At 48.7% G+C, this 26126-nt stretch overlaps 1 protein-coding gene across 1 annotated transcript; it reads left to right on the top strand.

The window, feature by feature from the left end:
* The first annotated feature begins 1899 nt into the window (after window positions 1-1899).
* On the top strand, window positions 1900-25841 carry CACTIN (cactin, spliceosome C complex subunit). Its single transcript, XM_063147209.1, has 10 exons — window positions 1900-2021; window positions 3875-4364; window positions 6112-6207; window positions 8383-8528; window positions 9986-10148; window positions 12425-12539; window positions 14322-14514; window positions 16639-16773; window positions 19296-19567; window positions 25262-25841. Exons 1-10 carry the CDS (start codon window positions 1921-1923, stop codon window positions 25750-25752), a joined length of 2202 nt encoding a protein of 733 aa, XP_063003279.1. The 5' UTR covers window positions 1900-1920; the 3' UTR covers window positions 25753-25841.
* The last annotated feature ends 285 nt before the right edge of the window (window positions 25842-26126 follow it).

Genomic DNA, 26126 nt, shown 5'->3' with positions numbered 1-26126 from the left:
TATATGGCTTGTTTACCCCGACCTAAATGCACATATTTGCGTTTCAGGACACGTGATGCAGCCATCCATTCTCCGAAGCGCCGGGATTTTAACGCGATAATGCACATATTTGCATTTGCGATTTACCGCGACTTTTGGATCATGTCCGAGTTTGCACCACGTTATGGTTATGTGTCTTTGGGGGGGGGGGGGTAAATCACATTTTGACATGTGAACAGAGCTTTGAGGGTAGGACAACACGATTGGCCAATTTCCCACCTATTGGGTGCCTCGTTCATTCATGCCGTTTTTAGTTTGAGTTCTCTGATTCTGCTGCCTCGTTCCTTCCCCGCCCCGCTCCTGGTTTGAATGTTATATGAATCTGTGAATATAATCTGTTATATGAATTATAGCTTCCGTTGTCTCTCCTCCGTAGCATCGTATATGCGTATGTGCGCATGAATAACTGCACTACAAAAAAAATCAGGAGATATATCGCTGTTGCTGCTGCAGTGTGACGCTCTTTACCTAGATTCGAATCAACAAAAATTCGGGTTTATATTTAATGAGGAGCAATCCTGTGGTTGTATAGACGGGGGCTCAGTCAGAGGGCTTTCCAGGCTCAAATCAAGGAGCCTGTCACTCTTTTGGCAAAGGCTTGTCTAACAGCCAGCAGAAAGAATGAAATTAGATCTGCAAATAGTTAATATTGAATCCATTATAGGAGTAAGCTCCATTAAATGTAATAGGCATTACTTTCAAGTAAACACGCTTAGGATTGGATTCCATGGCTAGCTGCAATCCTAAACACTCTTTGTAGGAAACAACTTTCATGGAACACGGTGGGCTAAACCTCTGGGTAAACTTGCTTAGGATCAGGTTGCAAGCAAGATCTACAATACATGAGCAGATGGTACGTTCTCATCAAAATGCAAACTGAACAAAATTCTCTCCCATTCCTATCTCTTTGGTGAAAGCCACATAGTTTGCCTTGCAAAGTAAAGTAGAAAACCAGCTCAGCTTTAAACCAAGGCTGCCAATACGGACCATGATAAATCGTCTTTTCCTTTCACCACCAGGTGGCAAGAAAGTGCACTCAAACCATCACCAGGTCTCCTAGTAAACTCTGTAAAGCCACCCAGCCTTACAGAGAAGACTTCTCCCAGAGTTTTTTTTTTTAAAGCAAATTTTCCAGCTGCACAAATGCCCTGCGAGACACCCCGCCCAAGCCAAACACAAAGGGATCTTGATAGGCTGGAGTGCTGGGCTGAAAACAACAGAATGAAATTTAATAGGGTTAAATGCTAAGTTCTACATTTAGGAAATAGAAAACAAATGCACAGTTACAAGATGGGGGATACTTGGCTCAGCAATACTACAAACGAGAAAGATCTTGGAATGGTTGTAGATCACAAGCTGAATATAATCCAACAGTGCGATATGGCTGCTAGAAAGGCAAATGCTATTTTGGGCTGCATTAATAAAAGTATAGCTTTCAAATCGCATGAGGTACTGGTTCCTCTCTATTCAGCCCTGGTTAGGCCTCATCTAGAGTATTGCGTCTGTGGGGAGGAAATCATGGTCAAGCCATAGCCTGCCATTATCTATATGGTAGGTGTGGGGACGTCTGGCAGCGCAGACAGGTTGTGGGAGGGGAGCTGAGGCTGGCTTGGGTCAGCTTAGCAAGGAGTGAGCAGTCTAATACGGTGCCTGATTTTTTTAATTTTATTTTTACTAATTTCTCCCTTTTTGTAAATATTCCGCTTTGATCCTTAGAGAGAAAGAGAGATTGTCGTTCTTCGGAGTTAGGCGTGGCGGGGGTGGAGGGGGGGAAGACTCAATCAGGCTCCGCGAAGGGCAGCCGTAATGCGCGACGCGGTTAAGGAAGGACCTCTCCTCAGAGAAGCCGGAAGTCGCGAAGGGGGCAGGCCTAGCGCGACCATGGGCTCCAGGTCTCGGTCCAGGGAACGGTGTCGGAGGAGAAGCCGGTCCGGATCCGAGGAGAGAGCGAATCGGAGGAGGAGAAGGGAGCGGGAAGGGAGGTATGGGGGAAAGGATGGCCGGGAGGAGACGGGGCGGGACGCGGGACCATAGAGTGGCCCAGGACCATAGAGTTGCCATAGAGAGGCTCCCCCTGTGGGTGGGTTCTCTCCCCCCCCCATAGGAGGGGACTTCATAGGGGAGGAGGTGGGCTAAAATGGGGGGGGGGTGTAACGACCCTCAAGGCCCTGTTTGCTCTGTTAGCTTTGGACAAACCCTGGAGCAAGTTTTAAGTAGTAATTGTTGGGGAGTAAGAGTGCCTCTAAGCATACGCAGAGGGCATTTAAAGCAATGGAGAGAGAGAGAGAGAGACTCACAAGGGAGTGGGAATATATTTCAAGTATTTATTAGGGTGACCCTATGAAAAGGAGGGCAGGGCTCCTGTATCTTTAACAGTTGCATTAAAAAGGATATTTCAGCAGGTGCCATTTGTATATATGGAGAACCTGGTGAAATTCCCACTTCATCACAACAGTTAAAGCTGCAGGAGCCCTGCCCTCCTTTTCATATGGTCATCCTAGGTTAAGCAGCATGGTTTAGTTAGGCTGACCATATGAAAAGGAGGACAGGGGAATTTCACCAGGTTCCCCGTATATACAAATGACACCTGCTGAAATTCCCTTTTCTATGCAACTGTTAAAGATACAGGAGCCCTGTCCTCCTTTCCATGTGGTCACCCTAGTGTCGTGTGCCCTGGAGGAAACTGAAGGGCAGAGGAGGGCACATTAATGACGATCCACAGCACTGTTCATCTTAAGTTGCTGGCCTTGTTTCATGGAGTAGATGTAGGGTGACCCTATGGAAAGGAGGACAGGGCTCCTGTATCTTTAACAGTTGCATAGAAAAGGGAATTTCAGCAGGTGTCATTTGTATATATGGAGAACCTGGTGAAATTCCCTCTTCATCACAACCGTTAAAGCTGCCCTCTTTTGAATCTGGTCACTTTAGTATAGCTCCTGCAGCTTGAACTGCTGTGATGAAGAGGGAATTTAACTAGGTTCCCCATATATACAAATGACAACTGCTGAAATTCCCTTTTCTATGCCATTGTTAAAGATACAGGAGCCCTCTCCTCCTTTTCATAGGGTCACCCTATAAATTTGAAACGGTTTCCAGATGAGTAGCAGAAAACACATGCTGGAGATGCGAGGTCTTTTGTCATCTTGGGGGAACGCTTTGCTGTGGTAAATGGAGAGTGTTCAAGAGTTTTCAATAGGATTTATTTATTTATTTATTATTTATTTATTGCATTTCTAAACCTCCCAATAGCCGGAACTCTCTGGGCGGTTCACAAAAATTAAAACCATTCAAAATATAAACCTCTCATCCAACGCCTCCTCCTGTATGTACCTGCCCGGACCTTAAGATCATCTACAGGGGCCCTTCTCTGTGAGCCCCTGCCAAAGGAAGTGAGGCAGGTGGCTACTAGAAGGAGGGCTTTCTCCGCTGTGGCACCCCGGTTGTGGAATGAGCTCCCCAGAGAGGTCCGCCTGGCACCTACATTGTACTGCTTTCGTCGCCAGCTGAAGACCTTTTTATTCACTCAGTATTTTAACACTTAATTTTAACTTAAATTTAAATTACATTGTTTTAACTCTGTATTTTAACCTTATATCAATTTTGCTGCGTGGTTTTTATCCTGGTTGTGCTTTTTCTACTGTATTTTGGATTTGTGCTTTTAACCTGTCGGTTGTTTTATGATGGTTTTAGTTTTTGTGAACCGCCCAGAGAGCTTCGGCTAGTGGGCGGTATAAAAATGTAATCAATCAATCAATAAATGTTTGGCTCAGCTCTTGAGCGCCTTTTCTCAGGCCGATTGATGGGATTGTAAGCTAAAATCCTTTTCTTTTTCCAGTTCGGAAGAAGACAGCCGGAGATGGAAGAAAAAGAGAGAGAAAAGTGGGGAGCACTACCGCAGAAGGCACAAGAAACACTCCTCGCGCTCCCGGGACTGTTCCCCGTGTTCAGATTCTTCTCTAGAAAAACGAGGCCGCAGCAGCGAGAGGAGGGGGAAGCGGAACCGGAAGCGTTCCGAATCCAGGTCTTCCGTGTCCTCGGTGTCCTCACCTTCACCATCCCGTTCCCAGAGCTCCAGGGAGGATGTGGGTGAGCAGCTAAGCCTCCAGGAACGTCTGAAGCTGAAAGACGACAAAAAACAGCAGCGGGAGATGATGAAGGCCCTGGAGACCCCGGAGGAGAAGCGGGCCCGTCGCCTGGCCAAGAAGGAGGCCAAGGAACGGAAGAAGCGTGAGAAGATGGGATGGGGGGAAGAGTATATGGGTTACACCAACACCGACAATCCATTTGGAGACAACAACCTGCTGGGTGCTTTCATCTGGAGCAAGGTGAGTCTAGAACCACTTTCATCTGGAGCAAGGTGAGTCTAGAACCACTTTCATCTGGAGCAAGGTGAGTCTAGAACCACTTTCATCTGGAGCAAGGTGAGTCAAGAACCACTTTCATCTGGAGCAAGGTGAGTCTAGAACCACTTTCATCTGGAGCAAGGTGAGTCTAGAACCACTGGCCCCGTTCAGACAACCCGCTAAACCAGGCTGCTTTGCCACAAAATGGTTCAGGGGAAGCATTGACTTTAATACATTCCATTAACCATTTTGTGGTTCAGCAGCCTGGTTTAGCGGGTTGTCTGAACGGGGCCACTGTTGGCAATCCAAGGTAACTAATGTGGTTTATTATTTTATTTATTTATTTGTTTGTTTGTTTGTTTATTTAGAATATTTATATTATTATTATTATTATTATTTATTTATATAGCACCATCAATGTACATGGTGCTGTACAGAGTAAAACAGTAAATAGCAAGACTCTGCCGCATAGGCTTACAATCTAATAAAATCCTAGTAAAACAATAAGGAGGGGAAGAGAATGCAAACAGGCACAGGGTAGGGTAAGCAGGCACAGGGTAGGGTAAAACTAACAGTATAAAGTCTGCACAGCATCAAGTTTTAAAAGCTTTAGGAAAAAGAAAAGTTTTTAGCTGAGCTTTAAAAGCTGCGGTTGAACTTGTAGTTCTCAAATGTTCTGGAAGAGCGTTCCAGGCGTAAGGGGCAGCGGAAGAAAATGGACGGAGCTGAGCAAGGGAAGTAGAGGCCCTTGGGCAGGCGAGAAACATGGCATCATGTTTATACCGCTCCCCATTGAAAAATTTCGGAGCGGTGCACAAGGTAAAATGAAAATAAAAACAGAATAAAAACAGTTAAAACAAAATTTTAAAAGAAGCAAAAACAGTAATCCAAGGCTGCATGTTAAAGAAAGGCTTCTTGGAATAAAGATGTTTTCAGGGGGCGCCGAAAGGAGTACAAGGTTGGCGCCTGCCTGACCTCCAGAGGCAGGGAGTTCCACAGGAGGGGGGCCACCACGCTGAAGGCTCTTCCCCTGGTGGATTCCAATCGGAGGATGGTTCTAGGTGGAACCACCAGGAGCAGGCCCTCGGATGACCACAGTGACCAGGCAGGTTGGTAAGGGGGAAGGCGCTCTCGCAGGTTTAGTGGTTAGATCCCAGCGTTCCCAAACCTGGCACCCTGCAGATGGGTTGGAACATAACTTTCGCCATCCCCAGCTAACGTGCTATATAGGACAATGGGAGTTGGACAACCACCTGTCAGGGATGCTTTAAGGTGGATTCCTGCATTGAGCAGGGGGTTGGACTGGATGGCCTTAGAGGCCCTTTTCCAACTCTACTGTTCTGTGATTCTGTGGAAGGGGCCTCTAAGGCCATCGAGTCCAACCCCCCGCTCAATGTAGGAATCCACCTTAAAGCATACCTGACAGATGGTTGTCCGGCTGCCACTTGAGTAAGGCTGCAATCCTTCAGCCGCTTACTTGGGAGTAAGCCCCATTGAGCGTAATGAGACTTACTTCTGAGTGGACATTATAGTAAAACTCATCTATTGGATTTAATTTATTTTTTTAGTTGGGTTGCAGTCCCGTGACGGGTGGGGTTTTTTTTGGAGAGGGGCGATTAAAAAAAATCCATGGAGATGCATTTGATGGAAGTCTTTCTGGAGAGATGTGTGTTACGTGGCTCTAAGTCTCACTTTATTGTTATTTTGGCGGGCTGTTGCTTGCTTTTAGGCTCTGGAAAAAAAGGGGATTGGTCACTTGGAGGAGAAAGAACTGAAAGACCGTAACAAACGGATCCAAGAGGAAAACCGCCTGGAGTTGCAGAAGGTAAGAGTGGAAAAGAAGAGGGGGATGGAGGCCTTCTGTCCTGGGTGTGTGTGGCTGTTTTAGTCTTAGGGCCAGTTGTTTTAAGCGGTATGATGGGAGACATCTCAGTGGGGTACCGCAGGGCTCAGTCCTGGGCCCGGTGCTCTTCAACATTTTTATTATTTATTTATTATTATTTATTTATTTATTACATTTCTATACCGCCCAATAGCCGGAGCCCTCTGGGCGGTTCACAAAAGTTAAAAACATTCAAAGTATAAAACAATAGTATAAAACCATAATATAAAATACAATATAAAATCTCAACCAGATAAAAACAGCAGCAATGCAGAATTACAAATTTAAAACACCAAGTTAAAAATTATTTATAGACTGTTAAAATGCTGGGAGTATATAAAGGTCTTCACCTGGCATCTAAAAGCATATAATGTAGGTGCCACGCGAACCTCCTTAGGGAGCTCATTCCACAGCCGGGGTGCCACAGCAGAGAAGGCCCTCCTCCTGGTAGCCACCTGCGTCACTTCCTTTGGCAGGGGCTTGCGGAGAAGGACGACATATTAATGATTCGGATGAGGAGGTGCAGGGAACGCTTATCAAATTTGCAGATGACACAAAATTGGGTGGGATAGCGAATACCCTGGAAGACAGAAACAAACTTCAAAGTGACCTTGATAGGTTGGAGTGCTGGGCTGAAAACAACAGAATGAGATTTAATAGAGATAAATGCCAAGTTCTACATCTAGGAAATAGAAACCAAATGCACAGTTACAAGATGGGGGATACTTGGCTCAGCAATACTACAAACGAGAAGGATCTTGGAATGGTTGTAGATCACAAGCTGAATATAATCCAACAGTGCGATATGGCTGCTAGAAAGGCAAATGCTATTTTGGGCTGCATTAATAAAAGTATAGCTTTCAAATCGCATGAGGTACTGGTTCCTCTCTATTCAGCCCTGGTTAGGCCTCATCTAGAGTATTGCGTCCAGTTCTGGGCTCCACACTTCAAGAAGGATGCAGACAAGCTGGAGGGGGTTCAGAGGAGGGCAACCAGGATGATCAGGGGTCTGGAAACAAAGCCCTATGAAGAGAGACTGAAAGAACTGGGCATGTTTAGCCTGGAGAAGAGAAGATTGAGGGGAGACATGCTAGCACTCTTCAAATACTTAAAAGGTTGTCACACAGAGGAGGGCCAGGATCTCTTCTCGATCCTCCCAGAGTGCAGGACACGGAATAACGGGTTCAAGTTGAAGGGAGCCAGATTCCAGCTGGACATCAGGAAAAACTTCCTGACTGTTAGAGCAGTACGACAATGGAACCAGTGACGTAGGGAGGTTGTGGGCTCTCCCACACTAGAGACCTTCAAGAGGCAACTGGACAACCATCTGTCAAGGATGCTTTAGGGTGGATTCCTGCATTGAGCAGGGGGTTGGACTCGATGACCTTATAGGCCCCTTCCAACTCTGCTATTCTATGATTCTATGAGGAAGTGCTGTTGTTTCTTCTGAGGATGTTACCCTATAAGTATCTTAGCTTTGCCTGCAACTAGTGGGCAGTCCTTCAGATCCTCTAGGGCAGTCTTCCTCAACCTGGGGCGCTCCAGATGTGTTGGACTGCATCTCCCAGAATGCCCCAGCCAACTGGCTGGGGCATTCTGGGAGTTGTAGTCCAACACATCTGGTGCGCCCCAGGATGAGGAAGGCTGCTCTAGGGTTTGCCACCTTGCAGCACTGCAGGCTGCTCGTAATAAAACTTTTCCAAGGTGAGAGGAATTGTGTCTTGAGCGTCTTTGACCGCCACTCAGCGAACCAAGGGAACCTGCCCTTTTGGGTTCCTCCACGTCCCTCACCTCAGGCTCATAAAGTGGTGGCGCTTAGCTTGAGCAGGGAGTGTCCGCGGACAGGCCTGTTGTCACGAGCCTGTGTCGTGGCACTCTCCTGCCCGCATATGTTTTGTGAACCGCCCAGAGAGCTTCGGCTATTGGGCGGTGTAGAAATGCAATCCACAAATAGTACAGCCGGTGGGTCTTGCTTCCCTATCTCATCAGTGAGCTGAATTTGTCCCGTGGGGGCAACCCAAAGTCGGCTCAGGTTCTGAGCTTCTGCGGCGATGGGGGCCGTCTCCCTCCGCTCCGTGCTTCTCGTGTGACCCTGCCGCCCCTCTCGTGTTCCCCCAGGTGAAGCAGCTGCGCTTGGAGCGGGAGCGGGAGAAGGCCATGCGGGAGCAGGAGCTGGAGATGCTGCAGCGGGAGAAAGAGGCGGAGCATTTCAAGACGTGGGAGGAGCAAGAGGACAACTTCCACTTGCATCAAGCCAAGCTGCGGTAGGCAGGAGCCAGGCTGGCAGGCCCATCCGTTCTTGGGGGAACTGGGGTCAGAGTCCAAAGGGGAGGGAAATCCCAAGGCCGGGATTCAGGTGGCGCTGAAGGAGACGAGAGGGCCACTGCTGGCGGATTTACGTCTTCCTCTCTTCCCTCCCCATTCCTTTTTCCTTGCGTATCCTGCCTTTTCAAATTGGTCCCGTTCAGACAGCACGCTAAACCATGCTGCTTAACCACAAAATGCTTAACGGAATGCATTGATGTCTCCCTTTCCACATCTCCCTCCACAGCAGAGGGAGGGAGGCGCCTTATTTATTTATTTACTTATTTATTTTGAATAAATTATTTCTACTGTTAGTTTTACCCTACCCTGTGCCTGTTTGGTGCATTCTCTTCCCCTCCTTATTGTTTCATTATGATTTTATTAGAATGTAAGCCTATGCGGAGGGTCTTGCTATTTACTGTTTTACTCTGTTCAGCACCATGTACTGATGGTGCTATATAAATAAATGATAATAATAATAATAATAATATTTATATACTGCTCCCCATTGAAAAATTTCGGAGCGGTGTACAAGGTAAAATGAAAATAAAAACAGAATAAAACAGTTAAAACAAAATTTAAAAAGAAGCAAAAACAGAAATCCAAGGCTGCATGTTAAAGAAAGGCTTCTTGGAATAAAGATGTTTTCAGGAGGCGCCGAAAGGAGTACAAGGTTGGCGCCTGCCTGACCTCCAGAGGCAGGGAGTTCCACAGGAGGGGGGCCACCACGCTGAAGGCTCTTCCCCTGGTGGATTCCAATCGGAGGATGGTTCTAGGTGGAACCAGCAGGAGCAGGCCCTCGGATGACCTCAGTGACCGGGCAGGTTGGTAAGGAAGAAGGCGCTCTCTCAGGTATCCTGGTCCCAAGTTGTTTAGGGCTTTGTGCACCAGTACAAGAACCTTCAACCTGGCCCGGTAGCGAATAGGCAGCCAGTGCAGTTCCCTCAGCAGAGGAGTTCCATGCTGGAAAGGGGCAGCTCCAGACAACAGCCGAGCTGCAGCGTTCTGCACTAGCTCCAGCTTCCGGAGCAGCGTCAAGGGCAGCCCCACACAGAGCGCATTGCAGTAATCCAGCCTTGAGGTTACCAATGCCTGTACCACCGTGGTCAAGCTATCCCTGACCAGGAGAGGCCGTAGTTGGCGAACCAACCGAAGATGGTAAAAGATGGCCTTCTTGAAGGAGGCCTCACTTGTGGTGGCTCCTCAGGGCCTCTGCTCGAGAAATGTCTTTCCCATCACCTTCTATGTAATCGTTTAACTCTAGGTGCCGAGGATTGAACCTGCGGGTTGATCAGGGGCTCTGCGGCTAAGCTGGATCCCCACTTCACCCTCTGGCTCCGCCTCCATTTCTGGAGACGCTGCGTGGAAGCGCCTCCTTCAATCTGAACCCTTCCCCCACATCCTCTTTTCCCGGCAGCTCCAAAATCCGGATCCGAGACGGGCGAGCCAAGCCCATCGACCTCCTAGCAAAGTACATCAGCGCTGAGGACGATGACCTAGCTGTGGAGATGCACGAACCGTACACGTTCCTGAATGGACTCACAGTCTCGGACATGGAGGATCTCCTGGAGGACATTCAGGTAGCATCTCTTCCTCTCATGCTTTGCCTATATCTGGAGATATAGAATCATAGAATGGTACAGTTGGAAGGGGCCTACAAGGCCATCTAGTCCAACCCCCTGCTCAATGCAGGAATCCACCCTAAAGCATCCCTGACAGAGGGTTGTCCAGCTGCCTCTTGAAGGCCTCTAGTGTGGGAGAGCCCACAACCTCCCTAGGTCACTGGTTCCATTGTCATACTGCTCTAACAGTCAGGAAGTTTTTCCTGATGTCCAGCCAGAATCTGACTTCCTGTAACTTGAGCCCGTTGTTCTGTTTCCTGCACTCTGGGAGGATCGAGAAGAGATCCTGGCCCTCCTCTGTGGAACAACATTTCAAGTAGAATCATAGAATAGTAGAGTTGGAAGGGGCCTACAAGGCCATCGAGTCCAACCCCTGCTCAATGCAGGAATCCACCCTAAAGCATCCCTGACAGATGGTTGTCCAGTTGCCTCTTGAATGCCTCTAGTGTGGGAGAGCCCACAACCTCCCTAGGTAACTGATTCCATTGTCGTACTGCTCTAACAGTCAGGAAGTTTTTCCTGATGTCCAGACGGAATCTGGCTTCCTGTCACTTGAGCCCGTTATTCCATGTCCTGCACTCTGGGAGGATCGAGAAGAGACCCTGGCCCTCCTCTGTGTGACAACCTTTTAAGGTTTATTTGAAGAGGGCTATCATGTCGCCCCTCAATCTTCTACTCAGAAGTAAGTCCTGGCTTTCCTGTGGGCTGTGAGGAAACAGACAATACCCCCCCCCCCGCCCCAGCTGCCTTTGCACACATACCAGGGACAGAGGGAGGGATTTCTTTGGTTCAGCTGTGTCTGCCGTTTAAAGGAGCCCCGGAGAACAGAGCATTGCTAGATGGGGGGATATCCTGTTGATTGCTCCGGGATCGTCCCTCTGCGTCCACATGATGCACAGGGCATCCCAGGAGCAGAGAAGGATGATCCCTCCCTTGGCCCGGGATATCGCCCTACCCTTTAATCACGGTTTTTCCGCAGTCTTGGGATGATCCCGAGACCGCGGAACGTGTTGTAAAGGTAAGGGCAGCGTTCGCTGGCCTGCTGTCACTGGATCTAGCACAGACCACAGACCAAGACGCTAAAAGTTCACCAAGTGAGGTATAAGACTTTATTCAGACGAAGGGTAGGGTTGATACATGGGGAGAATAGCTAATGCAATATTATAAACGCATGCATAGCATCAAAACCCAGTAACGGTTTAAAACAATAAAACTTAACGGTGCCTATACTCACGCCGGGCCGGGCCCACACCTCATGATCTTACGCTCCTCCTTGCCAGCAACAGACACCCCGGAATTAGGGAAGGCCTCCCTTATACTCCTCCTTGGCTCTTCCCCCCTCCCTTCTCAGGTTTTGTTCTTGTGCCTGGTTTCCCGCCTCTCTCGGTCTAGGTGATCGCTCAAGGCCGTTCGACAGATAAGGTCCGGTGTTCTGGCGCCAGGCTCCACCATGCTGTCCTCCCAAGGCCCTTTGTCTCTTAACTTTTAATATGCCATAAAAATCAGTTTAAAAAATCCCCTTCCCATACTACATCACCCATGTGCCCCTTACCCAGCACAGTCTACCTGCTTTCCTTTACATGTGTAGCTGGGTGTCATGGGTTGCCTGGCTCCTGGCGTGTAACCGTGAGGAGCTGGGAACCAGGCGGGTGTGTCTCACTAACGTTGTCAATAAGTCAATCCAGAAACAAGGGCTTGGTTCTTGAGATAACTTAACTTCAGAAAGTTTACAGAAGGGACGTTTCCCGTCCGCTCTTCCCCTCTGCATCCTCTGCTCCCCCACCGAAGCCTGTCTGGAAGCTTGAGCGGCTCCTCTCGTGCAAGCCCTGAGTCATTACTGACTCTTGGAGGGACACCAGCTTTTGCTGACGTTTTCTTGGCAGGCCTTATAGCGGGGTGGTTTGCCGTTGCCTTCCCCGGCCGTGATTCCCTTTCCCCCAGCTAACTGGGTACTCATTTTACCGACCTCGGGAGGATGGAAAGCTGAGTCGACCCGAGCCGGCTGCCTGAAACCAGCTTCCGCTGGGATCGAACTCAGGCCGTGGGGAGAGTTTCAACTGCAGAAACTGCTGCTTTACTGCTCTTTGCCACACGAGGCTCATTTGAGCGGCTCACAAAAGTCCTATTTTCTTGGCTCAAAACTGAATACTGAAGTTTGGCTTGGAATGTTTGCAGCTCCAGCTGTTGCCCTCTTCCCGTGACATCCCACCCACTTCCCGGATCCTTCATTTCAGGTTTACATGGAGCTGGAGCAAGGGAAAAATGTGGACTTCTGGAGAGACATGACCATCATCACCGAAGATGAAATAGCCAAGCTCCGGAAACTCGAGGCTTCTGGGAAAGGGCCAGGTAGGTGGCAGGAGAGCAAGAAGAAAAGGTCAACGGGCTCTTTGTCCGTCCGTCCATTTGCTGATTGGCAACTTCTGTCCAGAGTCTGTCCGGATTCCTGCATGGAGCAGGGGGTTGGACTGGATGGCCTTAGAGGCCCCTTCAAACTCTACTGTTCTATGATCCTTTGATATTTAAAGGGATGGTGGTGTTGACTGGGAGGGGCCTGGCCGCCCCATTGATCCGTGAAGCTGCTGTTGCTCTTCGCCCTCTGCCTCGAAGTCTCCGGGGTCTCAGCGCACACGTGGCCCGTTAGCTGAAGGGCTGAAGGCCGCACTGGCAGCCACCAGCTTTCAGGCTCGGGGCGCTCGTGGGATCGGCCCCGACTTGTGAGCAGGAGTGGGGAACCTCTTTCAGCCCAAGGGCCGCATTCCATGTCGGGCAAAAGCTTTTGGGGGCCACGTTCCAATGGTGGGCAAAGGAGCAAAGGCAGAATGCTCAAAACATCAGCCTATTTGAGTTCAAAGCTTTCACTGCCAGGAACTACTACTACTACTACTACTTCTTCTTCTTCTTCTTCTTCTTCTTCTTCTTCTTCTTCTTCTTCTTCTTCTTCTTCTTCTTCTTATTATTATTATTATTATTATTATTATTATTATTTGCATTTATATACCGCCCCATAGCCAAAGCTATCTGGGCAGTTTACAATAATCAAAAACAGTAAACATTAAAAACAAATATACAAAACTTAAAAACATAGAAAGCACATAAAAACGACAGTATCCTTGTAAAAACAGCTATTCTGGGGTCAGTTAGTGTCATGTCTAACCCTACTGCCCCTGTTTTGGGAGAAGGTGTTTCAAGTAATCAATCAGACTCAGATTCGGAAATAGAGGAGGCGGCGCCAGACACCAGCCAGCCTGGACCAGTGGGGGAGGAAGCTCTCACGGGCGATTCCCCAGCTGGGAGTCAGCCCTCTCCAGAGCTTATCTCCTCAAGGCCAAATCCTACACAGTCAGTGGGAAGTGAGGTTTCTTCTGGAGGTGAACGTCTTGACAAACTAGCTGATGCTAGGGTCCGCTGGAAGCTCAAACGCACGGTGTGAAAGGAAGGTGTGAGAAAGTCTGAGAGATTATGCCAGAACCTGCCACCGCACCAGGCGATCTGAAGTTATGGGCGTTTGAGAAGTAGCTTCGTATTCTTTTTGAACGGACAATTGTCTTGCTTAGTTTGCTAGTTTTGCCTAGGGGGACATTTCCAAGAGGTTCGCCTCTATTCAGGTAGAAGAGACGTTTATTGCTTAATAAAAGCTTTGTGGATTACTTAGCAAGCCTCGTCATTTGCCTCCCATCGAAAGTAAGAGCGTTCTGAGAAACACGACAGTTAGAAACAAACAAACTCAGCACATGATGTTAACTGGGAGAAGAGAAAGGTCTTAACCTGGCGCCGAAAAGATAACAATGTTGGCACCAGGCGAGCCTCGTTGGGGAGATCATTCCACAATTGGGGGGCCACCACTGAAAAGGCCCTCTCCCTTGTTGCCATCCTCCAAGCTTCCCTTGGAGTAGGCACTCGGAGGAGGACCTTAGATGTAGAGCGCAGTGAGTGGGTAGGAACCAAACCATACAAAAGCTGGGAAGCCGCCATGATTGGGGGCTACGGGGTGGGGGAAGGGGGGGCTGGCCTCCTGGGGAACCCCAGAGGGCTGAATTTGGACCCCAGCCCTAGCATCCTGCACCCCTCCCCTGGAAGGGCCAATCGGTGTTCGCTGACAGCCTTTCCCTCTCCGCCCGCGCCTTACAGGTGAGCGTCGTGAGGGGGTGAATGCTTCCGTGAGTTCTGACGTGCAGTCCGTCTTCAAGGGGAAGACGTACAACCAACTGCAAGTGATCTACCAGGGGATTGAGGGCAAGATCCTTGCCGGAGGCCCCAACCTTGATATTGGCTACTGGGAGAGCTTGCTCCAGCAGCTCAAAGCCTACATGGCCCGGGCCAGGTGAGTGATTTGGCGGAGGTTCCTGCGTCATTGAATAGAGCGCCCTTCCCCTACCTGGTGCCCTGAGGTCTGATGCGTCTGCGACATCAGGAAGTGGCACAATGAAATCAACTCTTTTAAAAACAACAACGAATTGTTGCATGGAGGAAGGTCCGTGAAGATGTGGCCGGTTCACCGGAGAATTCTTCTCTTTGGTTTTTGTCCTAAAACGGGGCCATGCCTATGGTTACGAAACGTGGGGAGGCGGGAGATGAAATTAGAAACAGGGATAACACGAAGTGACGGAAACGGCAGAGCCCCGTTTTCAAGGCAGTTGTGCTAACTAGGCAGTAAGGCAGTTCTTCAAGCAGCAGCGGCGGCACGTCGCCCTTAGGAGATCCCTCTCTCAAAATGCTAGAAGCCAAGGGGGTCATCCCATGAAGCTGAGGGGCGGGGGATCCAGGACAAAGAAAAGGAAGGACTTCTTCACACAGCGCAGAGTTAAATGATGGAACTCACTGCCACAAGATGTAGTGATGGCCACCCATCTGGATGGCTTCAGAAGGGGGTTGGATCAATTCCTGGAGGCGAAGGCTATCCGTGGCTGCTAGCTCCAGTATTCGAGGCAGTAAGCCTGTGTGCCCCAGTTGCTGGGGAACATGGGCGGGAGGGTGCTGTTGCACCATGTCCTGCTTGTTCATCCCTGGTCGATGGCTGGTTGGCCACTGTGTGAACAGAGTGCTGGACTAGATGGACCCTTAGTCTGATCCAGCATCAGGGCGCTTCTGGTGTTCTTAAGGAGAAGGAGAAGGAGTAGAGGGGGGGAGGGGGGAGGAGGACGAGGAGGATGAGGAGGAGGAGGAGAGGGGAAGGAGGAAGAGGAGGAAGAGGGGGGAGGAGGAGGAGGAGGAGGAGGAGGGGGAGGATACGGGGGAGGAGGAGAGGGAGGAGGACGAGGAGGATGAGGATGAGGAGGAGAGGGGAAGGAGGAAGAGGAGGAAGAGGGGGAGGAGGAGGAGGAGGAGGAGAGGGGGAGGAGGGAGAGGAGGAAGAGGGGAGGAGGAGGAGGAGGAGAGGGGGGGAGGAGGAGGGGGGAGGAGGAGGGGGGGAGGATGAGGAGGATGAGGAGGAGAGGGGAAGGAGGAAGAGGAGGAAGAGAGGGGAGGAGGAGGAGGAGGATGAGGAGGAGAGGGGGGAGGAGGAGAGGGGGAAGAGGGGAGGAGGAGGAGGAGGAGGAGAGGGGGAGGAGGAGAGGGGGAGGAGGAGAGGGGGAGGTGGAAGAGGAGGAAGAGGGGGGAGGAGGACGAGGATGAGGAGGAGAGGGGGAGGAGGAAGAGGGGGGAGGAGGACGAGGAGGATGAGGAAGAGGAGGAAGAGGGGGGACGTGGAGGAGGAGGAGAGGGGGAGGAGGACGAGGAGGAGGAGGAGAGGGGGAGGAGGAGGAGGAGGAGAGGGGAGGAGGAAGAGGGGGGAGGAGGAGGAGGAGGAGGAGAGGGGGGAGGAGGAAGAGGAGGAAGAGGGGGGAGGAGGACGAGGATGAGGAGGAGAGGGGAGGAGGAAGAGGAGGAAGAGGGGGGAGGAGGACGAGGAGGATGAGGATGAGGAGGAGAGGGGGGAGGAGGAGCAGGAGGGGGGAGGAGGACGAGGATGAGGAGGAAAGGGGGAGGAGGAAGAGGAGGAAGAGGGGGGAGGAGGACGAGGAGGATGAGGATGAGGAGGAGAGGGGGGTGGAGGAGGGGGGAGGGGGAGGAGGAGGAGAGGGGGGAGGAGGAGGAGGATTGTACCATGTCCTGCTTGTTCATCCCTGGCCGATGGCTGGTTGGCCGCTGTGTGAACAGAGTGCTGGACTAGATGGACCCTTGGTCTGATCCAGCATCAGGGCCCTTCTGAGGTTCTTCTGATTTATTTGTTTAGCACCATCAATGTACATGGCGCTGTACATAGTACAACAATAAAATGGCAACGCCCTGCCACGTAGGGGTCAGGCTAAACAGTGGATGAGGAGGAAGGAGTGCTTGGCTTGGCACCCCCGTTCCCCTTTGGTGACAGCCCCCCCTCCCTCCCCCCCCCAGCCGCGCTGTAGCTTGGTAGGAGCTGGTTCCGATGAGACTGACGCTCCAGTCGCCTCTCTCCCGCGGGTCACAGGCTGAGGGAGCGGCACCAGGATGTTCTACGCCAGAAGTTGTACAAGCTGAAGCAGGAGCAAGGGGTGGAGAGTGAACCCCTTTTCCCCATCATCAGGAAGGAGCCTCTGTCCCCAGGTGTCGGCGGCAGCAGCAGGTAGGCTGGGTGGAAGCAAAGGCATCTCAATGCCTTTTCCTTAATCATACGCAACCCTTTGTACGATGTCAGTGTTATCCCTCATATTGCAGGGGGGGGGGGGTCTTAGGCGCAGTCGATTCATGGCCAAAGCAAGATTCGAACCAGGGACTTCCTGATTCATAACTCGGTCTCCTAGCCAGTAGGGCTACATCAGCTCTTCTAGCACTTGTTTTTTTTTTTAAAAAAAATTATAGCGTATGTATTTTTAACAACTTATTATTCTTTAAATATCCATGCTCTGATAACCTCTCGTTTGGATTACTGCAATGCGTTATACGTGGGGCTGTCTTTGAAAACGGTCCGGAAACTTCAGCTGGTACAAAACAGGGCAGCACGCTTACTAACAGGGACTGGCCAGTGAGACCACATCACGCCGGTCCTTTTCCAGCTTCATTGGCTGCCAGTCTGGGTCCGGGCCCGATTCAAAGTGCTGGTATTAACATTCAAAGCCCTAAACGGCTGACGTCACCCTTTGCGTCTAGGGTTGATGAATCATGCCTGACGCTGACATGGGTCAGTCACGGCACTCAAAGGAAGCCAACCAGGAGGGGGATAATTCCCAAAACAATGGATAAGGTCCAGGTCCAGGCCCGATTCAAAGTGCTGGCACTAACATTTAAAGCCCTAAACGGCTTGGGGCCAGGCTATCTGAAGGAACGCCTCCTCCCGTATGTACCTGCCCGGACCCTAAGATCATCCTCAGGGGTCCTTCTCCGCGAGCCCCTGCCAAAGGAAGTGAGGCAGGTGACTACCAGGAGCAGGGCCTTCTCTGCTGTGGCACCCCGTCTGTGGAATGAGCTCCCTAAGGAGGTTCGCTTGGCACCTACATTATATGCTTTTAGACGCCAGGTGAAGACCTTTTTATTCTCCCAGCATTTTAACAGTCTATAAATAAATTTTAACTTGGTGTTTTACATTTGTAATTTTGCATTGCAGCTGTTTTTATGGTTGAGCTTTTATATTGTATTTTATATTATGGTTTTATACTGTTGTTTTATACTTTGAATGTTTTTAATTTTTGTGAACCGGCCAGAGAGCTCCGGCTATTGGGCGGTATAGAAATGTAATTAATAAATAATAAATAAATAAATACAAAAGTTTTTATTCCAGCGCCGAGTGAAAACATGTCTTTTTAACAAAGCCTTTAATGGTTAAATTCACCAAGTTTGTACATTGTTTTAACTGTTTAAATTGCTTTTAAATTATAAGTTGGTTTTAACTTGATACATGGCTTAATTTGTTTTTGGCTGTGTATATTTATTGTTTTATATGGTAAGATTTTTATTTGTACGCCACCCTGAGATCGGAGTGATATAGAGCGGGATACAAATGTTTTAAATAAAATAAAATAAATAAATAAAGTTATACAAATACCTTGACATGTAAAACTATATCACAAGTCAACCATTATAGTTCCAGAATTGGTAAATCATATGTGTACACACACTAGTGAAAGAAATCCATACAGATTCATACCATAGAAAAGCCCCCGTATATCTTCATATCTAAACTGTCTCTTACTTCTACAACATGAATAAATGAAGATCAATTGCTAAAAGACATTCTCCCTTTCCTCTGCTACCTTTCAAAATGTTCCCATCTGGTTAACTTACAGTACAGTTCTGGCCATGTACAGTCTTCTTCATCCTTATCAAATGAGGCCTGGGATCAAATGATGGCAACCAGGATGCTCAGGGTTCTGGAAACAAAGTCTTGTCATAGAATCATAGAATAGCAGAGTTGGAAGGGGCCTACAAGGCCATCGAGTCCAACCCCCTGCTCAATGCAGGAATCCACCCTAAAGCATCCCTGACAGATGGTTGTCCAGCTGCCTCTTGAAGGCCTCTAGTGTGGGAGAGCCCACAACCTCCCTAGGTAACTGATTCCATTGTCGTCCTGCTCTAACAGTCAGGACGTTTTTCCTGATGTCCTCCTGGAATCTGGCTTCCTTTAACTTGAGCCCGTTATTCCGTGTCCTGCACTCTGGGAGGATCGAGAAGAGATCCTGGCCCTCCTCTGTGTTACAATCTTTTAAGCATTTGAAGAGTGCTATCATGTCTCCCCTCAATCTTCTCCTCTCCAGGCTCAACATGCCCAGTTCTTTCAGTCTCTCTTCATAGGGCTTTGTTTCCAGACCCCTAATCATCCTGGTTGCCCTCCTCTGGACATGCTCCAGCTTGTCTGCATCCTTCTTGACTTGTGGAGCCCAGAACTGGATGCAATACTCTAGATGAGGGCCAAATAGAGAGGAACCAGTACCTCATGCGATTTGGAAGCTATACTTCTAGTAATGCAGCCCAAAATAGCATTTGCCTTTGTGATCTACAACAATTGATCTACAACAATTCCAAGATCCTTCTCGTTTGTAGTATTGCTGAGCCAAGTATCCCCCATCTCGTAACTGTGCATTCGGTTTCTTTTTCCTAGGTGTAGAACTTGGCATTCATCCCTATTAAATTTCATTCGGTTTTTTTCAGCAGGCTGGAGCTGGAGGAGAGTGCTTCGGTGCAGCCTGGTCCCTCTTCTGTGGAGTCTGGGGCTGAGCCGGAGTCCGAGGCCAAAGCCGAGGGAGATGGAGAGGCCGTGCTGATGGAGGAGGACCTCATTCAGCAAAGCCTGGACGACTACGACGCCGGCAAGTACAGCCCCCGGCTGCTGACCTCCCACGAGCTGCCCTTCGACGCCCACGTGGTGGAGGCCGACGAGGACCTGCAGCGCCTGATGCTCTCCCGACAGCAACTCCAGGTCACAGGTAGGCAAGTTGTGGGTTTAAGCTGGATTTAAGTGTGGCAATGATCCATATAGTGCCATCAAAACTCTGTGTAGCAAACCTCTCTGTTCAGATATCAAAACCGTCAAGGGTTTGGGTATTTAAGTTGCCAGCTGCAAATCAGTGGCTGTTTTCAAATACTGGACACCTTTTTTTTTAGACTCTGTCAAATTTGTGTTGAAGTAAGTGATCAGTGTCACAGGGGCAGCCTTTTAGCCAGTTGAAATAGTTTTATGCCTCTCAGTTAAAAAGAAAGTTTACATTTTAGTTGGTTGCATTGCGTGATTTTTAGAATGTTTTATGTACGCTGCCCTGAAATCCTTTTGGGGATGAAGGTGTGGTTTATAATTTTTTCAAACAAAGGGCCCATTCAGAAGACACCTTAAACCATGGCTTTAACCACGGTGGTTAAGCCAGAAAGCCAGGCCTTGTTCAGAAGACACCGTAAACCATGGCTTTAACCACAGTGGTTAAGCCAGAAAGCCAGGCCGTGTTCAGAAGACACAGTAAACCATGGCTTTAACCACGGTGGTTAAGCCAGAAAGCCAGGCCGTGTTCAGAAGACACCTTAAACCACGGCTTTAACCACGGTGGTTAAGCCAGAAAGCCAGGCCTTGTTCAGAAGACACAGTAAACCATGGCTTTAACCACAGTGGTTAAGCCAGAAAGCCAGGCCGTGTTCAGAAGACACCTTAAACTACGGCTTGAACCATGGTGGTTAAGCCAGAAAGCCAGGCCGTGTTCAGAAGACACCTTAAACCACTGCTTTAACCACGGTGGTTAAGCCAGAAAGCCAGGCCGTGTTCAGAAGACACCTTAAACCATGGCGTTAACCTCAGTGAATAAGGCTTTTTGCTTTATGGGTTTCCATAAAATCTGAAATTAAAAACCTATCTGGATGCAAACTTCCTTTGGATCCAGTATTATCTTATTTGACTGGTTAAAGGTATGTTTTTGGCAGAAGATAACAAAATGATAGTACATTTAGTGACATTTGCATGCATGTCAATAAATTACAGATAGGGAAAATCCTCCATCCATTGATGAATGATGTATGAGGATTTTGGCTATTTGAGGGTGGGAGAAGCAGCAAGCCAACTAATTCATAGAGAAATGGAGCTTTTTGTTACCTGTTGGAATGATAGAGTCCGAGATGTAGTACAGCGTTACTCTTTGGGGATAATTTAAGCATTTTGCTATATCTGTCCTTTAAGGAACTTTCAAATAATAGAACACACATAGAATCATAGAATAGTAGGGTTGGAAGGGGCCTATAAGGCCATCGAGTCCAACCCCCTGCTCAATGCAGGAATCCACCCTAAAGCTTTCCTGACAGATGGTTGTCCACCTGCCTCTTGAAGGCCTCTAGTGCAGGAGAGCCGACAACCTCCCTAGGTCATTGGTTCCATTGTCATACCGCTCTAACAGTCAGGAAATTTTTCCTGATGTCCAGCTGGAATCTGGCTTCCTTTAACTTGAGCCTGTTATTCCGTGTCCTGCACTCTGGGAGGATCGAGAAGAGATCCTGGCCCTCCTCTGTGTGACAACCTTTCAAGTCTTTGAAGAGTGCTATCATGTCTCCCCTCAATCTTCTCTTCTCCAGGCTAAACATGCCCAGTTCTTTCAGTCTCTCTTCATAGGGCTTTGTTTCCACATGGCGTAGCAGGATAGTTTATAAGACTGTGCTATTGTATGTTTCCAAAATTGAATATTTTGTTTTATTCTCATGTAAATATTGATAATATTACAAATACACATTGTAATGATTTTAAAAATGACTCTCTTCACATGCTACTACTCACTGTTAGTTCAGGTGAATGCTAAGTGTCCTCCGTGTCTTTTTGCTACTTTTAATTCTCTTTTAAAGCCTGTCCCACCCTCTCTTCCTCTCTCCTCACTAATGACTTTGCTATTTTCTTTAATACTAAAATTGAAACTATTCATTCCGGCCTTGCTGCCTTTTCCCCTCTTCCGTTACCAGCTCTTCAAATGCCGTTTCTGCTACTTTTTCTAACTTCTCTCTGGTCTCGTCAGATGAATTGTCCAGAGTATTGTCTACTTGTTTTCTTGATCCTATTATTACTTCTTGTCTTTTACTCAATGTTACTCCTGTTATCCTTCCGTCTTTACTTCATATTATTAATCTGCCCTTGTCTTCTGGCTTGTTTCTCTCTGCTCTTAAGCACGTTATAGATTCTTCCATGTTCAAAAAACCTCTTTATGTGCTTTCTCTTTCTAATTACCGTCCTGCTCCTTCGTTGCCTTTTCCTTTAAAAGTCCCGGAATGGGCCGTTTGGACCCTTTTCAATCTGGATTCCGTCCCTTGCATTCCCCTGAGACAACTCTTACGAAAGTTACTAATGATCTCCTTACCGCTAAGTCCAAAGGGTTCTGTTCTTCTCGATCTTTCTGCGGCCTTTGACAGAATCTTTTGAAGGGATTCCTTTCCTGACCTTGGGTTCTCCGACTCCGTTTTTAACTGGTTTGCTTCTTACCTGTTGGGTTGGTCATTTGATGTGTGGGCTAATGACCGCACTCCATCTTCCTTTCCCATTTTAGTTGGGGTTCCACAGCGGGTTCAGTTTCGGGCCCTTCGTTGTTTTCTCTCTCTATGCTGGCCTTGAGTAACCTCATTCCAATATCGTTTGCATGCTGATGATATGCAATTAAATCTTTCATCCCCAGAACTTTCTTCTGATGGCCAAGATTGCATTACGGCATGCCTCTTTGATATCTCAGCTCCGATGCGTCATCGTCGGCGTCTGAAACTTAATACGGCAAAGACAGAATTGCTTGTTTTTCCTCCCTAGTTCTTCCATTACTGTTAATAATTTTCCATTACTCTTTGGTTGAGGAAGCACGTGGTCTGTGCTTCATTTTCAATTCCTCTCCTCCTTTTCTTCCTCATATTGAGGCTGCAGCTGTTTTGCCCTTTGTTCCTCTACGATATTGCCAGAATCTGTCTTATCTCTTTCCCGCCAAGACTCTTGTTCACGCTTTGATCCTTTCTTGTCTTGTTTATTGTAATCTCTTCCTTTATGTTGTATTAGTTTTTTGTTTTCTATTCATCATTCTGCCACTAAGGTCACTTTCCTGGCCCGTCACTTTGATCATGTTACTCCACTTTTGAAATCTCTTCATTGGCTCCCCATTCATTTTAGGATTCAGTATAAGCTTCTTCTTCTGGCTCTTAGAGTGCCATCAGACAGGGGTGGGTCGGGGGGAATCACGGTTCCCTACCATTGCTTCTCCGCCCCTGCTTTGTTGCTCAATATTTCTTCTTTCTTCCCAGGGAAGAAAGAGGAAGTAAACAAAGACCACGTGGCCATTCAGGGGTCATTTCCATTGCACCGCTTTTCCCGCACACAGCAGGAAATGGCGGCACATTCCGTTTACAAAAAAAAAAAAAAAGTCGGATTTTGGGGGGTCTATTTTGTGACGGAAAGAAGGCAAGAAGGAGCGGGAGGCGGACGGTGATGTCTAATGGATGTGCAAAAAACCATGAGTGGGCGGTAGTGAGCATGTGATAAAACACTTGTCTGGTGAACCCCTTAAAGCAGTGGTTCCCAATTATTTTATTTATTTATTTATTTATTTATTACATTTCTATACCGCCCAATAGCCGGAGCTCTCTGGGCGGTTCACAAAAATTAAAACCATTCAAAGTATAAAACAACAGTATAAAACCATAATATAAAATACAATATAAAAGCTCAACCAGATAAAAACAGCAGCAATGCAAAATTACAAATTTAAAACCATGTTATTTAAAATTTATAGATTGTTAAAATGTTGGGAGAATAAAAAGGTCTTCACCTGGCGTCTAAAAGCATATAATGTAAGTGCCAAGCGAACCTCCTTAGGGAGCTCATTCCACAGCCGGGGTGCCACAGCAGAGAAGGCCCTCCTCCTGGTAGCCACCTGCCTCACTTCCTTTGGCAGGGGCTCATGGAGAAGGACCCCTGAGGATGACCTTAGGGTCCAGGCAGGTACATACGGAGGGAGGCGTTCCTTCAGATAACCTGGCCCCAAGCCGTTTAGGGCTTTAAATGTTAATACCAGCACTTTGAATCGGGCCCGGACCTGGACTGGCAGCCAGTGAAGCTGGAAAAGGACTGGCGTAATGTGGTCTCGCCGGCCAATCCCTGTTAGTAAGCGTGCTGCCCTGTTTTGCACCAGTTGAAGTTTCCGGACCGTTTTCAAAGCCAGCCCCACGTATAACGCATTGCAGTAATCCAAACGAGAGGTTATCAGAGCATGGATAACTGTAGCTAAGCTATCTCTGTCCAGATAAGGGCGCAGCTGGTATATCAACCTGAGCTGATAAAAGGTGCTCTTTGCCACTGAGTTCACCTGTGCCTCAAGTGACAGTTCTGGATCCAAGAGCACCCCCAAACTACGGACCCGATCCTTTAGGGGGAGTGCAACCCCATCCAGGACAGGGCAAACATCACCTCGCCGGACAGAAGAACCACCCGCTAACAGTACCTCCGTCTTGTCTGGATTGAGTTTCAGTTTATTAGCCCTCATCCAGTCCATTACCGTGCCCAGGCACTGGTTCAGAACAGCCACTGCCTCACCTGGGTTTGATGAAAAGGAAATGTAGAGCTGGGTATCATCCGCATATTGATGACACCTCAGTCCACATCTCCGCATAACCTTCCCACAGCGGCTTCATGTATATGTTAAACAGCATAGGGGATAAAATAGAGCCCTGTGGAACCCCATGACTTAGGTGCCACGGCACAGAGCAATAATCCCCCAGCACCACCTTCTGGAATCGGCCATCCAAGTAGGAGCGGAACCACTGCAACGCAGTACCTCCAACTCCCAGTTCAGACAACCTATCCAGAAGGATACCATGGTCGATGGTATCGAAGGCCGCTGAGAGGTGGATTGCAAGCTGAATATGAGCCAACAGTGTGATATGGCTGCAAGAAAGGCAAATGCTATTTTGGGCTGCATTGATAGATGTATAGCTTCCAAATCACGTGAGGTCCTGGTTCCTCTCTATTCGGCCCTGGTTAGGCCTCATCTAGAGTATTGCGTCCAGTTCTGGGCTCCACAATTCAAGAAGGACGCAGACAAGCTGGAGCGTGTTCAGAAGAGGGCAACCAGGATGATCAGGGGTCTGGAAACAAAGCCCTATGAAGAGAGACTGAAACAACTGGGCATGTTTAGCCTGGAGAAGAGAAGATTGAGGGGAGACATGAGAGCACTCTTCAAATACTTAAAAGGTTGTCACACAGAGGAGGGCCAGGATCTCTTCTCGATCCTCTCAGAGTGCAGGACACGGAATAACGGGCTCAAGTTAAAGGAAGCCAGATTCCAGCTGGACATCAGGAAAAACTTCCTGACTGTTAGAGCAGTACGACAATGGAATCAGTTGCCTGGTGAGGTTGTGGGCTCTCCCACAGTAGAGGCCTTCAAGAGGCAGCTGGACAACCATCTGTCAGGGATGCTTTAGGGTGGATTCCTGCATTGAGTAGGGGGTTGGACTCGATGGCCTTGTAGGCCCCTTCCAACTCTGCTATGCTATGATTCTAATAATAATAATAATAATAATAATAATAATAATAATAATAAAATAAAAAAACCAGCAGTGTTTTTAGGCCTTCTTTGGCCAGCGTTGCCCAAGAAGGCCCACCTGATTCTGTTCTTCCCTCTTCGCCGCAGGTGATGCCAGCGAAAGCGCTGAAGACATTTTCTTCCGCCGCGCCAAGGAGGGCATGGGGGCCGACGAGGCCCAGTTCAGTGTGGAGATGCCCCTGACCGGCAAGGCCTACCTCTGGGCTGACAAGTACCGCCCCCGCAAGCCCCGTTTCTTCAACCGGGTCCACACAGGCTTCGAGTGGAACAAATACAACCAGACCCACTACGACTTTGACAACCCGCCGCCCAAGATCGTGCAGGGCTACAAGTTCAACATCTTCTACCCGGACCTGATTGACAAGCGCTCCACGCCCGAGTACTTCTTGGAGGCCTGCCCCGACAACAAGGACTTTGCCACTCTGCGCTTCCACGCCGGGCCGCCTTACGAGGACATCGCCTTCAAGATCGTCAACCGCGAGTGGGAGTACTCCCACCGCCACGGCTTTCGGTGCCAGTTCGCCAACGGCATCTTTCAGCTCTGGTTCCACTTCAAGCGCTACCGTTATCGGCGGTGAGCGGCGTCAGAGCATGTGCTGATTTCACTATTCAACTGCGTTTGCAGAGTGAAGGTCGGGGATCAGCGTCTGTGACCTTGGACCAAAACTGGAGCTGTGAAGAGTAAACACTGAGGAGGACTCGCTTTCCAGAGGACATAATACTGTGCCCCTCAAGATATTGGGCAACTGAACCCCATTTCTTTGCACCCTCCATGGCCCCAACCGAACCGTGGGGATGTATTTCCTTTCCCTGTCACCAGGGGGCGCTGTCCTCTCACCTAGTGTCTCTCTGGCCACAGACTTCTCTTGTATATTCCCAGAGTGGTACTAAACCATCTTGATGCGATTTTGTAATTGTTTCCTGAGACTGTATTAACCTAGGACATTGGGTG

Source organism: Elgaria multicarinata, chromosome 23 (genome assembly GCF_023053635.1).
Source record: "Elgaria multicarinata webbii isolate HBS135686 ecotype San Diego chromosome 23, rElgMul1.1.pri, whole genome shotgun sequence".
NCBI lineage: Eukaryota > Metazoa > Chordata > Lepidosauria > Squamata > Anguidae > Elgaria > Elgaria multicarinata.
The sequence above is the reverse complement of the archived record's forward strand: the minus strand, read 5'-3'. Positions and strand labels throughout refer to the sequence as shown.